We start from the raw sequence: 15,735 nt of genomic DNA, 5'->3' as shown, positions 1-15,735 counted from the left end.
ATAAAACTGTAAGCGTGAATTTGTATCTACCTTCATTATGTACTTTATCCAAGCATATATGTCTTTGTTCCACTATGTGTGTGTGTGTGTGGTAGAGAAGGTGGGAAAAAGGGGCCCTATCAAAACACAAGCTGACGAGGGCAAGACACCTTTACTAATTCTCTGTCCAGCCCACATTCCTGGTCATAAGGGCAGATCACTGTATGACCCCAGGGCCTCTCACACAAGGTGCATAAACAGAAGGCTAAGCATGTATCTCAAGATCTGGATACATCCAGACTAAACGACACATTACAGGGGTTTACAGACCAGTCACCATCTAGAATCTGAGCAGGGAGCACCGGGCATCTGTACACTGTCACTCATGCAAGGCATTTAAAATACGCTTACAGTCTTATCTCAAAGGAAGTATGCATGCCATTCACCTTTTTACTGCTTTTCTTGACTTTCTTCTTTTTCTTTCCTTTGTCTCTATCCACCACCAGCTTAAGGTTCTTCAGTTCTTGTCTCATCAGTTCATCCACCTGAGACAAAGAGATAGAGAAAGACAAAAACAAGGATGGAAAAAGAGTAAAAACAAAAATGTCAAGGAATGAATAAGGCCACAAGGGAAGTGAAGGAGCTGAGGTGTTTTGTTTTCATAGAGTGTAATGACTTTCATAAAATGTAGTGCAGAGAGAGTGTTGATTTCTATATTCCCACAAGGGTCCAGGATAAAATTATGAAGCTGAGGGCCCCACTCCTGATACTTTTGGATGTGTTTACTGGGCTCCCTTCATCACAGGCCCCTGGTTTCCCCCTTGATGACAGCTCTGCTCCCACCTGAACTCTGAGCTCCTCTTCAACTTCCAATCTCTTCTCCTCACGCACCAACTGAGCGTCAAAACGCTGAAGGAAGTTCTGTTTTTCATCTCGGTTATGCCAAACCTCTGCAACACACAACAGATCCACAGAGTATGTATAGATTTAAATAAAACACATCGCAACAACAGTGACAATATGATTATACCACTAGGAAACTGCCATGGTGCTTGACATTACATTCATCTACAGAGCAGATCATACAGGAATTTTCTAACATGTGAAAACAAATTCGAGTTGGACACAAAGCATCAAAGTAAAGCCAGGAGAACATCAGTCAGCACTGTGTATAAAGGAGGAAACAATTCTGAGAGAAGTCTGGTGGGCCTCAGTCGGAGCTCCTGCGTGTGTCTTGCATAGAGGAAGCACAGGTGCTGTAGTCTGGGTGAGAACGTAGCATACGATTGTACTCCGTGCTGCGCTCTCACGCGCCACATCCTGACAGGAAGTCCATTTCCACCCACTTCCTGTCCCGGGCTAAAGGCAGTATGCCAGGTTGATTTGGAAACTGGAACTGGACTGAATGGCAGGTTCTGACCTCACAATGAGTCTTAAGTTGTTTTTCCCTGTTTTGTCCATTTGCATATCATAAAGATGAATGTAAATCAGCAGCAAACTTAATCTAAACTCACTAGGACAAACATTTGTAAAGTGCTAAATTTGGCAGATGCTTTTAACCAAAGCCACTTAACAGTGGATTTAACAAATACACCATTATCAGTTATGATAAAAATGGCCTATTGTTTCAGCTACAGTGACACTTATGTAAGTATGTAACACAAGTCTCATAAACAGAGGAGTTGTGTGCATTTATAAAGTGAACAGAACTAGCACTGGAATTCACATTTAAATTTAAAGCTACAATAAAGACCCCCCTCTTTTTTGGTTAAAAATGAACAGAATTTGAACAATCTATGTTCATATCAGTGTCCTTGTCTTACCCTGATTCGGATAGTCTACAATAATAAAATTTGAGCTAACAGGTCAGATTTGGAGGGAAATTACAATTCACATAATCTATTAACAAAGTCAACAAGGTCTGACTACTATATTGCATGTCAGGTTGATGAGTGGTTGTAGTGTGTTGTGAAAATAAATAGTGTTACACAGAATTTGAAGTAGTCAGCTAGTAGCTAATATGGACAATTCTATGTCAACCCTCACTGACCTCTGGGGAGCACCCATTGTCAAAACAAAGAAAGTTTGATATACGCTTTGTAGAAAGCTCTTAGTAAGTTTTAAAGGGGACATATCATGAAAATCTGACTTTTTCTGTGTTTAAGTGCTGCAATCCAACCCAGAAAACGTGAAAAATGACAACCCACTGACATTGTTTTAGTAAGCCATTCTCTGCAAGCATGTGAAAAAATTAGCTGGTCAGTTTGCTCCTCCCGCCATGTAGGAAGGGGAACTTATTATAATATTACTGTCCCTTAATCTGTACGTTTCCACCCACGGCGCCGCCATTCTGTTTTCGCAAGCGACAATGGCATACCAGTTCTAACGCCATGGCAAAAGTTCACGCAAAGCATGGTAACTCTTCTGTCATTGGCTGCACATACAAGCACAGAACACTATTTATAGTCCCAGCCTCAGAGAAGACAACAGAGCAGTGGATTTATTGATTTATTTACTGTATATTACACTGCTGCCACACAGATCTAATATAAACAAGCGATTTCTTTCCCAGCTGTTTACCTTCACAGACATAACTGACTGTTTTTTTTTCTCCATGTATGTTTTTAACATAAACTTGTGTGTATTTGACAGTTCAAGCACAATAAGACATGAAAGAAACTTAGTTTAATACTTACATGCTGTGTGACAGCCAATTTGCATGTACCTTGGTTGTGTGCGCTCAGAAAACCAAATATCGCACGTTTAATCTGGCTTCAAAACACGTTTTCAGTGCGATAGACATGATCATCAAAACCAAACATGTTTTTTGGCAGGGTATCTGAGGTACCAGCTGTAAAGGCACAGCTCTATTCTGGAAAAGGGGGCAGGGATCAGCAGCTCATTTGCATTTAAAAAGACATGCACGAAAAACATTGTGTTTCTGCTTTTACTAAAAAATAGGCATTTTTGAAATTATAGAATTAATGAACTGTGGGGTATTTTGAGCAGAAACTTCACAGACACATTCTGGGGACACCTGAGACTTATAGTACATCTTGTAAAAAGGGTCGTAATAGGTCACCTTTAAAGGGGTCATCGGATGCAAAACTCACTTTTACATGTTGTTGGAACAAAAATGTGTGTTGGCAGTGTGTGTACACAACCACCCTATTATGATAAAAATTCACCCAGTGGTATTTTTGTAATCTTTATAAGAAATATTTTCAAATCAAGCCATTCTCAGCTCTCATGATGAGTTGAATGACACAACCGTCCCTCCCTGAATGAGCTGTGAGCACACGCAGGTGCAAGAATGTCTCTGATTAAACGACTGAGGTGTACTGTTGTTGGATGTAATAATGATCATAGCAGTTATCATTTACTCCCCACATCTGAGCCACTGAAGACGCAGAGGATTAGCGTTGCTTTCGTTTTTGAAGGGAATGCGCCCAGAGATCTACATAAACGCGTCTATGTTGGCAAAAATCATTGGTGATGCAGCTTCACCTACAGCAGAAGTGAGTATAAGGGTTTTTTATGCATCTTCGCATCACCTTTGCATCACCTTTCTTAATAATGCAGTTAAAATAAACAGTCACCCCAAGGAAGAGAGGGACAGGGCGGGAAGAGCTCATTAGCATTTAAAGGAACATGCAACAGAATGACTCACTCTGAACAGGGTTGATTTTGACAAGGTAAAAAAGGGGTGTTTTTTACACTACCACTGAGAAATTTTAACCAAAGTATGTTGCAGACTTCTCATTAAGACCCTAAAGAATCATATCAGCTTTTGGAAAATGGGCATCCGATGACCTCTTTAAGGTTATAGGCCTTAACAGAGTGACTTTCCAAGCTGATGACCAAAGTCGTAAAATCAAGTGTCTGTCAGACCACAGACCATTTTCGACCACTGGTGAAAATTTTCTGACTGGTTGTTTAGCTTAGTGAACCAATGCTAATGAGAAAGTGAGAAAAAGAGAAAGTGACTAAAGCAAGCACAGTACAAAGTCAAGAGGTCACACACAGATAGCTCTTCTAATCTATCTTTATCTTACTAGAGCATTCCAGTACACAAATATTTTCATAACGCCATGGCTGTATGAAATGAATAAACTGAAGACCAACTGATCAAAATGATTCATATTCAAAAGGGAAAGCACTGCTTTGTTTACAGTGTCCTAGATTTGGTTTCTCTTATTAAATCAAGAATGTAGACTGCTGCCACATACTGATTTCCTCTTATGCAGGTGCTGTTGGCTACAGTGTTTTCTGTGTGTTCAAGAGCAACTTTTTGGCCCAGACACAGGTGACATGAGGCAACAACACAGTCAGCTTTCATCCCTAATAGTTCTTTGATGTATGGTGTGTCATGAGCTTTACAGACAGATTTACAAACCAGGTGGAAGAACATTAATTAAAATGTCTTTGAATTGCAATTCAGGAAATCCCAATTGTCTTCAATTCCAAATCTGGTTCAACATCCTGTGGCTTGAGGCCAGTTCAAACATGAACTCATAGAGTGGTAGAGAGCCAGTTTTTAAATTCTGAATTACTGAACTCTAATAAGTACTGCTGTCAAGTTCAGATAGGGGTCAAAGGCCACTGATGTTAAAGCTCAGTCTGGTGGAACCTAAAAATAAGCATCAAACTTTGAAATGAGATCCGTCGCTGAGGTCAGAGGTCAAACTGTCGTCCACAAAGCCTCCTTTTCAAAGTCACATTTTCAAAACATCCCGGGGCAATACGATCCACATAATTGCCTCACTCCTTTAGAGGGATGCATTCACACAGCCTGGCCTGTTTGTTTAAAGACAACATCCACCTAACTCCCCTGAAAACACACGACTGTTAGGGGTCAGCTTTTTAAAACGTCTTTATTGGCACTGAAGCCCTCTGAGAATGCTTCAACCCCACACGGTGCAAGAAGAACAGACACTACAGCGGATGAACAAAAAAGCAGCAAAATTTCTTGTACCATGACAACTAGTTTTGTGGGAGGGGGGTGGCCACACACATCTGCTCTGACTGAACACAGTGTATATACAACACATTTGCCACCCCACCATATGGAGACTGAGTGTAAAAACACTTCAGGGCTGGAGGGTGGTCAGCTGTATCTAGGCTCCACAGCAGCCACTTACCTTCACGGTATGGTCTTTTGTACCATTTGTGAAGATTTGTATGCCGGTCAGTCTGCGGAGACGGAGCTGCACTCCTTCTGCCAGCCTGTTTTGCTTGTTTGTCTCGGTCATTCAGCGAACAGCAAGAAACAGACACTTCCTTAACATAGCTCTTTCTGCCAAGAGACTGAAATGAAATCCATCGGTCACATCCAGCAAGTACGCCGTGACGTTGGGATGCAGGAAGGGAAAGAGGGAGCGAGAGAGAAGCAAGCACCAGACAAGCCTAAACAGGCAATTTCAATCTTACCCTGAGTAGTACAAATGACTTCCTTGGCCTCTCTATAAGCCATTCTAAACTGCAGTGCGGGTGACTTTCTCAACAGAGCTTGTCCCTCTTGGGATCATGCTGGTTATTGTCTCTGATTCTGAGTAAATATGGTGCTCACCTTTCCGCCTCATTACAACTAAATAAACCCACCACATGATCATATCCCAATTACAGACAGCTGATAAAACAGTGTGCTGCCGATTAACTCACACAGAAAAGACCCTTGGCACTAATTAGCTGTCTGACAGGCAGGATGTAGGACATGGACTTAACTATTTTTGTCTGCTGAACATATCATACAAATCTTTTAGGAGTTCAGAATGGCTGATCACATTGTTTTCTGTAGAAGCCATGAGTGTGCTTATTACATAGGAATAATATACTTACGTGCAAATAAATGTTTTCAGACACTTAACTGCATGTTAATTGCAATTAAATGGAAATGTATAATAGTTTAAAATTATATTAAATGCAATTAGCTGAATTTTAGAGTGTTTTGACCCACTTAGGTAGGACTTATCATGAAGACCTGTTTCCGCCACTGAATAAAAAATAAAAAAGGTAACTGAATAAAAAAGGTATTTTTATCTCACAATTCTTTTTCTCAGAAGTGCATGATTTAATTTCTAAGCTATAAACTTGCAAATTGTGAGCTATAAACTCGCAACTGCGAGAAATAAAGTCAGAATTGTGAGATAAAAACTCGCAATTCTGAGAAAAAGGCTTTATTTCTAGCAATTTTGAGTTTATATCTTGCAATTCTGACTATTTGCAAGCTATATATTTATAGCTCACAATTTTGAGAAAAAAAGTCATAACTGTGAGATAAAAAGTTCAGTAGCAGAGACTTTCATAACTTATATATCTTTATATTTAATTTCATAATTACTTCTTTTGTCTTTTAAATATGCTTAAAGTGTACGACAAGCATTTAGGGTGAAAATTTACTTTTTTATCATTTCTATTGAGACTTATTTAAAATATTATAACTTTACATTTAATATCAAATAATAAACTACAATTAAAATTATAATCAGTTACTTTACAATAAACTTTAGCATGCTAGTCAACATATGAAAATTAAGCATACTTCTTTAGAGCACATCAAAAGATTAATGATAAAATGATTTAAGATGTTCTTTAAAGTAAACTTAAAATTTACTATTATTACAAAATGCACTTTTTAAAAGTACTCTCTTTTGAAGTACACTTAAGTGGTCTTTTATTTCATTAACACTATTTGCAATTTTTTTAATTTATAATTTTAAGATTTGCACACTACAAGTGCACATTTAACACAATAACAGCAACACAGCAATGTTTCACTTAGATTTTATAATATCATCATCTGAAGTTATTGTATTCTTTGGACAATGCTGTTGACAGCAGTTTGGTTGATGATTATATAAGCAATTTGTTGTGAGACAGACATCGCTATTCACTCAACCATGTCAAATATTTGGGAGGTAAGCTCTGATCTCTGCTTTTCATTACACCTTTAAGCTTCATTCCTCAGGAATGTAACCCTTTGCTCTGCAGACTGAGCAAGGTGACGTTTAGAGGAAAATCCTAATGAAAAAAATGAAGCAGCTTTGACTGGGCATATAATTGCTTCCTGCAAGGTTACAGCTGCTCATTGGATGACTTTTTTTTCCAGGCATTTGTACATTTTGTACACACACATGTACACACAGTAAGCTAAAGATGCATGTATATAATGCATCTTTATATAAAGATGCAATATAAAATATTTAAATATCCAATAAATAGCCTGTTCAAAAACATGAACTATAATATTTGTAAGTTTAGTAAAACATGGTAATTTGGACACAGTACAACAGCAGTACTGAAAAATGTGTTTCTACTGCATCCAAATTACCACACTTGTATTGCAACACTGAAAACTGCAGTAGTACAGCATCCAATTTACATCGTTGAACTGTATAATTATGACGCAGGATTGGCTGCAGTTTTAAAATTAGGTATACTCTCCATGTGTAGCATAATAATAGTATGTTTGAAATGTTCTATGCACACAGGGTTTTGTCTGCTCATAGTACAGAAAAAAGTGTGCTTAATAAAATAGCAAAATAACGCCATTTGGCTACAACAGCAGGAATGGCTGAATCAATAAAGCCACAGTATATGGTAGGTTACTACTATGAAAAAGCTTTTCAACTGCATCCAGTGAAATATGAAATCTGCAACAGTATCCATGCCAATGCACTGCAGCTGTTGCCCAAAAACTGCAGCTTAGTTCACGTTGCAGTGCAGCTGTCCATCAGACCTGTTGTTAAACTGATCTGAAGTACTACTGAATTGAGCTTTACTTGTATTGCACTACACTGACAAAAAGTATGCTTAAAGGAGAAGTCCACTTCCAAAACAAAGATCCACATATATATGTACTCACCCCCTTGTCATCCAAAATGTTCATGTCTTTCTTTAGTCGTAAAGAAATTATGTTTTTTGAGGAAAATATTTTGCATTTTTCTCTACACTCTTAAAAATAAAGGTGCTTTAAAAGGTTCATCACAGCGATGCCATAGAAGAACCACAGATGTTAAAGGTTCTGTATGGAACCATTTAGACAAAAAGGTTCTTCTATGGCACCGTGAAGCACCTTTATTTTTAAGAGTGTATAATGGACTGCTATGGTGCCCCGATTTTGAACTTCCAAAATGCAGTTTAAATGCAGCTTCAAACGATCCCAAATGCGGTTGTAAATGATCCCAACCAAGGAAGAAGGGTCTTATCTAGGGAAACGATCGGTTGTTTCCATTAAAAAAATACAATTTAAATACTTTTTAATCTCAAATGCTCGTCTTGTCTTGCTCTCCCTGAACTCTGTGTATTCTTCCTCAAGACAGTTAGGGTATGTCGAAAAACCCCAATTGTATTTCCTCCCTTAGCTTCAAAAATCATTTCAAAATCATCAAACATCACTGCAGAAGTATCGACCCAGTCTTTGCAAGGTGAACATGCAAAGAAGATCAAATACCCTTAACAAAAACACCTAACCCTTAACAAAAAAGGTAAAACAGCAAAATAGGGCGATTTTGAAGTTTGAGGGAGAACATGAGATGGATACCCTAACTGTCATGAACCGGAAAAAAACAGTCAAGGCACAGTAAGACAAGATGAGCGTTAACATTAAGAAGTATATAAATTGTATTATTTTTATGAAAATAACCGATCGCTAGATAAGACCCTTCTTCCTCGGCTGGGATCGTTTACAACCGCATTTGGGATTGTTTGAAGGCGCATTTAAACTGCATTTTGGAAGTTCAAAATCGGGGCACCATATGGAGAAAAATGCTGAAATGTTTTCCTCAAAAAAATCTCTTTATAACTGAAGAAAGAAAGACATGAACATCTTGGATGACAAGGGGGGTAGGTACATTATATGTGAATCTTTGTTTTGGAAGTGGACTCCTTTAAATGTAATTGTACTTGAGAGTGCTTGAGCGTTGTTGATCATACAATATGGTGTTTTACGCTACAAAACTGCATTTCTCACTGCGAAGATTGTAGTAATATTACACTGCAGTTCAGGACCTGTAGATGATAGTAGCAACTGACGTGACTTGACGTCAACATGTGTCAATTGATGAATGCATGTGGAGGGCTGAGAACACAAAGAACTTCAGCAGATGCGAAGTGAATGATCCGCTTTAGTGAACCTCTATATTCTTCGAAGAATGATAGGCTCATTCAGAGTTACAAGCCAAATGCACCACTATGAGATAAATGTGAGATTCAGTGACTTTAAAAAGTTTTCCTTATCAGATGTTGACTTTAAAAGGCACCTCACACCCCTCTCAGGTAACAAAAAGTAAATGAGTCAGTTGTAGTAGGAGAGGGAGAAGAAAAATAAATCTAACATGCTGTAGCTGACCCCAGAGATAGTTGGTAATGGACCGGACCGTAGCTAAAATGGAGTTGGTGTGTGATGTACAATGCAGTTTGTTGATAGAAGTTCACTAATCACTGAACACAGGCAACAGAGCAGGATGTTGTCATAGCAATCTATCCTGGAAATGTTAGACTGACATGTTTAGAATGTGTTTTTGCAGACCTCTGGTTCACCTGCTCCCTACTGGCACAAACAGACACATACAGAAACGTTTCATGGTTGCGGAAGATCTGAGATCTAGCTCTCTACCCTGTCTTCATGGATCATTTAAACACAAAAGTGCAGTCCAGTCTTCTCATTTCCTGTTGAGAGACCTTAAACCTCTACACTAACAGGAAGCAGTCTCAGTCATTAACATGCTCGTCTTGTCAAGAGGTTTCAACGGTGACTTGATTGATTTGCTGCTCTGCAGGCAATGCTGAGGTTAAATTATAGCTCCTAAACACACACTCTCTTCACACATAGCAAAATATGACCTAAGTGAAGCATCAGCTCAGATAGGACATACAATGTGGTAAAGCCATTTGTGTGAATGGAAAGAAAGACTTTAAATGGCCAGATTTTAAATTTCTCATCAACATCCACAGATAGTCCACAGGCCTTACAACAAACATATTTTTTAGCTCATACATGAAAACATCATACACAGCAGGGTCAGAAATTAACGACAGCTTGTGGCAAAAATGCCACCAAAATGAACCAAAATGCCCCATAAATTCAAGACAAAGGGGCAAAAAAATGCCCCTGCACAATTAAACAACGTATTATGGCTGTCACAAGTAAAATGGAATGTGAAAATGAATGAAAAGTGTCAATTCACATAATTACATTTAGATTCACTCATACTGCATCAGATTGCTTTTACATGCTGTTTTGTGCAGCGTTAAGCCTTATAACCAATCAAACGCATTTCTGATGAACTTGATGAATGCATTGGCTAATCAGAGGCACTTAGATTAGTCAGCGCTGAAAATGATGAGTGTGCACGCTCACAAATTCCCATAAAATCATAAACAGCACAGTGCAGATATGATGTAAATAAAAGATTAATTTAGTAGAATTAGTAATTATAATGGGAGTTTCTGCATAACTTGTGTGAGACAAGGCTAATGTCATGAACCAACATGTTTGTATGTGAAGCCAGAATGTGCTGTACCCAAAACGAAACAAAAAATGTTTATATTTTTTTTTCAATCAATATTAATAATCATTATTACAATATAAAGAGCAATAATCTAAAATAATGATTTTTGTCATAATATTGCAGCCCTGTGAGCTTCTGTTTTTCACATGTAGAATTTAGATACAATTTTAAACAGTCTATTGTTATTGACAACAGTTTAAAATACTGATTAAAGTAATTGGGTAAATGTAAGTATTTTACATTAAAGACAACATAGTATGTTTTTTTTTTTTATAATAATAAGGTGATTATAAAAATTGCCCTCACAAAAGAAAAAAAATGCCACTGGAAATATTGCCACTTAATGGAAAAGTTAATTTCTGACCCTGTTCCCAATTTATATATAATATATAAAGAAAATATATATGGAAAATACTTGGAAGTAAAACATATTACTATTTAATTTACAGTGAAAATATAAGACATATACTTTTAAACATGGTTAAAATAGTTTTTTGATACTACAAATGTATAATTTATAGTGAAAAAAACAATAAAAGGATAGAAATTCATTCATCACATGCATCACATTTTTTCAAAATACAGGAGACCTTTTTTTATTTTTCTACAGTAAGAACATATTTTTATTCTTCTTCACTATTATAATGTAACCTTTATAATGTAAACATTTTTTAACCATGTTTTACTTTAAAAGTACATGTACCGTCTTGTTACAATGTAGATTACTAACATAAATCATGTAGTAAATATATAACTTATACTTTTTACTTCCAAAACTCTTTTTTGTTTTTGCTAAAATATACAGTATTTTACGAAAATATACAACTTGCAGTAAATCTAACCTTAACCTTATTATGATTGTAATAAGAATAAAACCTTAAAAAGTTCCAAGTTGTGCTATATCATTAGATTTTTCCATCTCATTAAAATTATTATTAATTATTATAAGTCAGTGTTTATAGAAGTTCCAGTATAATGTGTATTACCTTGTGTTGTATTTTGTCTTTGGGTGTGTGTCAGTTAAAACCATCTACATGAGTACTGGCCATTGGGTTTATGAAAAGATCACTTACATGATAAACTTTAATTCATCCTGTGGTGTTTGTTTTAAGATTGTGGCTACTATGGTACTTACATATTTTGGCACAAAGCAGATTTTAGTACTTCAAGTATGTTAGTTTACCCCTTTTCAGGGGTAGTTCACACTATGTCAATTAAAGATCTAAATGGTCGTAAAATTGTACAATATACAAGCTTCTAAATGCCTGAAACACTGTATTTTTAAAGTTAATGTCTGGCAACTACTGCCAGTTCTTTACCGTAAATTTATCAGTACTGTTTTACAGTGTACACTTATTTGGAAAGAACTAGATGAACAACGATCACTTCACAAACAAATTAGTTAGATATATAGCCTGTGAAAATCGTCCTCGCCACGAAACCAAGGCAACAGGGGAGTTGACAGACGACTGCTGTTGATTATAGAACGAGGAGGAGCTGGACCCCAATGTGGCGTCAAGAGACTCAGCTTTAATGAGAGGGCAAGAAAACGTATCTGTAGTCACAAAGAAGGGGGAAGGAGAAAGACGTAGAAAAAGAAGAGGAAAAACATTCAATGTGAGGTGGGGAACCATCTGGACTGGTCTTGACCTGAGAATCTGACATGGCCCTATCATTATTGGTTACTTAGACGTATACCAGACACATCTCATGTCACAACTGTGATGAAAGCTCACTCGCTCATTGACCTCACACAAACACCGTTGACGTTGTTGAGAATTAGTCATTATGGTCAGGGGAAAACCTCATTAATTTTCGATGACAGATACGCACACTGCACCCATTCGCCGTCATCTCCCACATACCTTTGTACAGTTTGGCTCCCTCGACTACCGTAGGAAGGAAGTTACTGGGAGTCATCTTCCATCCCTTCTCTTCTTCCTGCAAAACATGTAGTTTGTATTAAGGTGGATCCTTCGGATGCACATCATCACTGTTTTCCTGTGTTCCTGTGCTTTGGTGGACAAGGAAAGTTATCTGAAATAACTGAAGTCAATTTATGGATAAATCTACAAAATCATGAGATTTCACATGAGTGATCAAAGTTCTAGCCAGGGTGATGTTCTTGCACGCTGCTCTGGTGCGGGGTCACCCTCAGCACTGGCATTTTAATGATGTGAATACACAGCGGGGGCTGAACGCGATGCTGCGAGCATGATTTACGGTGCCTCCTGTTTTCCTTTCTCTCAACTAAGGGTCGCACATTAAAAGTAAATCAACGTCTTCACATACTCACGCGAATGTTTGGCTTGCGTGTCACAAGCACACACTCAAAAACCGCAGAGTTCATCTGCTCAGGAGCAGAGCATTTTCAGAAGGAATAAGCCAAATGGAGGCTGTATATTTTATGGGCTGTCTTTCTTTAAACACATTTCTCCATTAGCAGCTAATGACCCCCAAAAGAGACACAAATCCATCTGAAAATATGAAAGCCCTTAAGTGCCTAGGAGCAGTGATTTATGATGATTCATGTGGCATTAGACAGAATGTCCAAATGGATCTAGCAGATTTTTATCAAAGAAACCTGTGGCCACGTCAGCAGCTAAATGAATTCATGTGCCAGGTTTAATTCAATTTACGTCTTTTAATTTAGGGTTTGCAATGAAAAAAAAAAAAGTATATTACAAAGTAAATTGCTAATACAGGTTTTAAAATATACTCACACAAATATATTTTGACAAGTTTTAGTTGCTTGTATTTTCTTACATATTTTTGGCTATTTTTATATTTTCAATCTATATGTACTTATATTATCCAAAATGCAGGTGAAGTCAAAAGTTTACATACACCTTGCAAAATCTGCAAAATGTCAATTATTTTACCAAAATAACAGTGATCATACAAAATGCATGTTATTTTTATTTAGTACCAATCTGAATAAGGTATTTCACATAAAAAACGTTTACATTTTTTTTTTGTTTAGTGATTGTTGTATATGAGTCCCTTGTTTGTCCTGAACAGTTAAACTACCCACTGTTCTTCACAAAAATCCTTCAGGTCCCACAAATTATTTGGCTTGTTAGCATTTTATTTGAACCATTTCCAACAATGACTGTATGATTTTGAGATCCATCTTTTCACACTGAGGACAACTGAGGGACTCATACGCAAAGTTACAAAAGATTTAAAGGCTCACTGATGCTCCAGAAGGAAAAATGATGCATTTAGAGCCAGGGGTGTAAACTTTTGAACAGATTGAAGATGTGTACATTTTTCTTAATTTGCCTAAATATCATATTTCTTTCATTTAGTACTGCCCTTCAGAAGCTGCAGAAGATACTTACATGTTTTCCAGAAGACAAAATACGTTAAATTTACCTTGATCTTCAAATTCAAAAAGTTTTCATCCTTCTGGAGCATCAGTGACCATTTGAATCAGTTGCAAGGGACTCATTATCAACACTATCACTAAAACAACACAGTATTAAGAATCAAGTGTATGTAAACTTTTCAGTGTGGTAATTTTTATAAATTCAACTATTATTTTGTCTTGTTGACTATATGTAAACATCTGTGTGTACTGTACCTTACTCAGATCAGTACTAAATAAAAAATAACACACATTTTATATGATCCCTTTTATTTTGCTAAAATAATTATCATTTTGCAGATTGTGCAAAGTGAATGTAAACTGTTGACTTTTTTAAAACTGTTTATAAACTTAAAAACTGATTTAAGGTAAGGCATTTTCCTGCATCTTAAAGTACATTTTCCAACTTTTCTTTCTTTCTTTCTTTCTTTCTTTCTTTCTTTCTTTCTTTCTTTCTTTCTTTCTTTCTTTTTTTTTCTTCTTTTTTTTTTTTTTCTTTACAGCATATATTTAAAATATATTTTGGCCATATGGTAAACAGTGGTGGAAATACACTAATACTTATTTACTAATCACAGATTTAAAAACATCCTTTGTACAGCTATGTATTTGGTACTGCCTTCTTTTTTTCTTTAACAAGGAGCCTTTGAGTGGCCCTTGAAAATTTAAACTAGGCCTAAACTAGGCCAACACAAGAGCTCTGACAAAAATTCCTTAATTAACTATTGAAAGGCTCAGCTTTCAAACAGGATGTGAGACTTTGAAAAAGGTCAGATTGATCTTTCGGCCTCATTGTGAGCAGATATCAGCGGTTCGGCTCTCCAATGAGGATTACAGGTGCTCTTATGAAGGAAAGCACGAACAAAGGCTCCATTCTAGAAGTCCGGAACGCAGCCAATCAGTGTGAGCGGGCATTTTCACCGCTTGACTGGCTCACAGTAGCCACTGGTCAGCATTTGACGTTCAGAGGTCAGCTCAGAGAACATTAAACCTCACATGAACATAAATCACTTTAGACTTAAACATGAAAGACTTCTGTCTGCCACGCCTAAGCTTTAGATAATACATCATTCAGCTCTTTGTTGAAATAAAATATTGGAACACAGGAAGTCTGGATGTCGTAGAAAAAACAGAAGCTATATCTGTGTTTAACAAGAGGAAGAGTTCTGAATAGGGAGAGCAAGAGGTTATCAAGAATACAGTGAAATCTAGGTGGAACACAGCAGGAATGCCTTGCTGAAATCACAGATATTTCCGGAGACTGTGGATGAGTTTAACAAACTAACATCCTCACCATTCCTTATCTTAATCTACCCTAAACAGAACGCAGGCAGGGATATTACAATTCTCAAGATACAATTCTCAGGCGCACTGACAATGTGTAATTATGCATGAGAATATGAGCGTACTGACTATGTTAAATGTCTTTTTCAAAGATGAAATGATGCAAGTGCTGCTGAGATATGTCATAATTTTTTCGTCTATGACTGTTTTAACTTAATAGCTGGAAACTGCAGGCTTTCTCACCTCAGGGAAATCTGTGAAATGAAACTGCCTAGTGCAGATGCTGAGAGGAACGCCTATAAACCTGCTTTCATCTAACTCTAATGCAAATAAGCTTAAAGATTAGAGGAACCTGCCTAAAATGGAAATGTAGCAAAACTAGGATGCAATAACACTAAATGAAAAAGTCCAATACCCGATCTGTAATCAAATTCTCCTCCCAAGGTCAGCACTATGCAGTTCAACCAAGTCTGGTTCATTGTGTGTGGGCTTGACCACAGAGGTCATCTGAGTCACTGGATACCCAAATTTGTGCCACATCAGCTGATTTAATTCTGCAGATACAGATACTTTAAAAATACTTTATTGATT

The 15,735-nt window shown here is 37.1% G+C and overlaps 1 protein-coding gene across 2 annotated transcripts in view; it reads right to left on the bottom strand.

The window, feature by feature from the left end:
• iqca1 (IQ motif containing with AAA domain 1) overlaps positions 1-15,735 on the bottom strand; it is a 48,380-nt gene that overhangs the window by 20,377 nt on the left and 12,268 nt on the right. For both annotated transcript variants that reach the window (XM_051113424.1, XM_051113425.1), the window contains exons 9-11: positions 12,356-12,431; positions 823-929; positions 426-524 (exon numbers count right to left, since the gene is read on the bottom strand). In XM_051113424.1, coding sequence (XP_050969381.1) covers positions 426-524; positions 823-929; positions 12,356-12,431 — 282 coding nt within the window. The remainder of the gene's footprint in view (positions 1-425; positions 525-822; positions 930-12,355; positions 12,432-15,735) is intronic.

The sequence above is a fragment of the Labeo rohita genome, chromosome 6 (genome assembly GCF_022985175.1).
Source record: "Labeo rohita strain BAU-BD-2019 chromosome 6, IGBB_LRoh.1.0, whole genome shotgun sequence".
In the NCBI taxonomy this organism is placed as follows: Eukaryota; Metazoa; Chordata; class Actinopteri; order Cypriniformes; family Cyprinidae; genus Labeo; species Labeo rohita.
The sequence above is the reverse complement of the archived record's forward strand: the minus strand, read 5'-3'. Positions and strand labels throughout refer to the sequence as shown.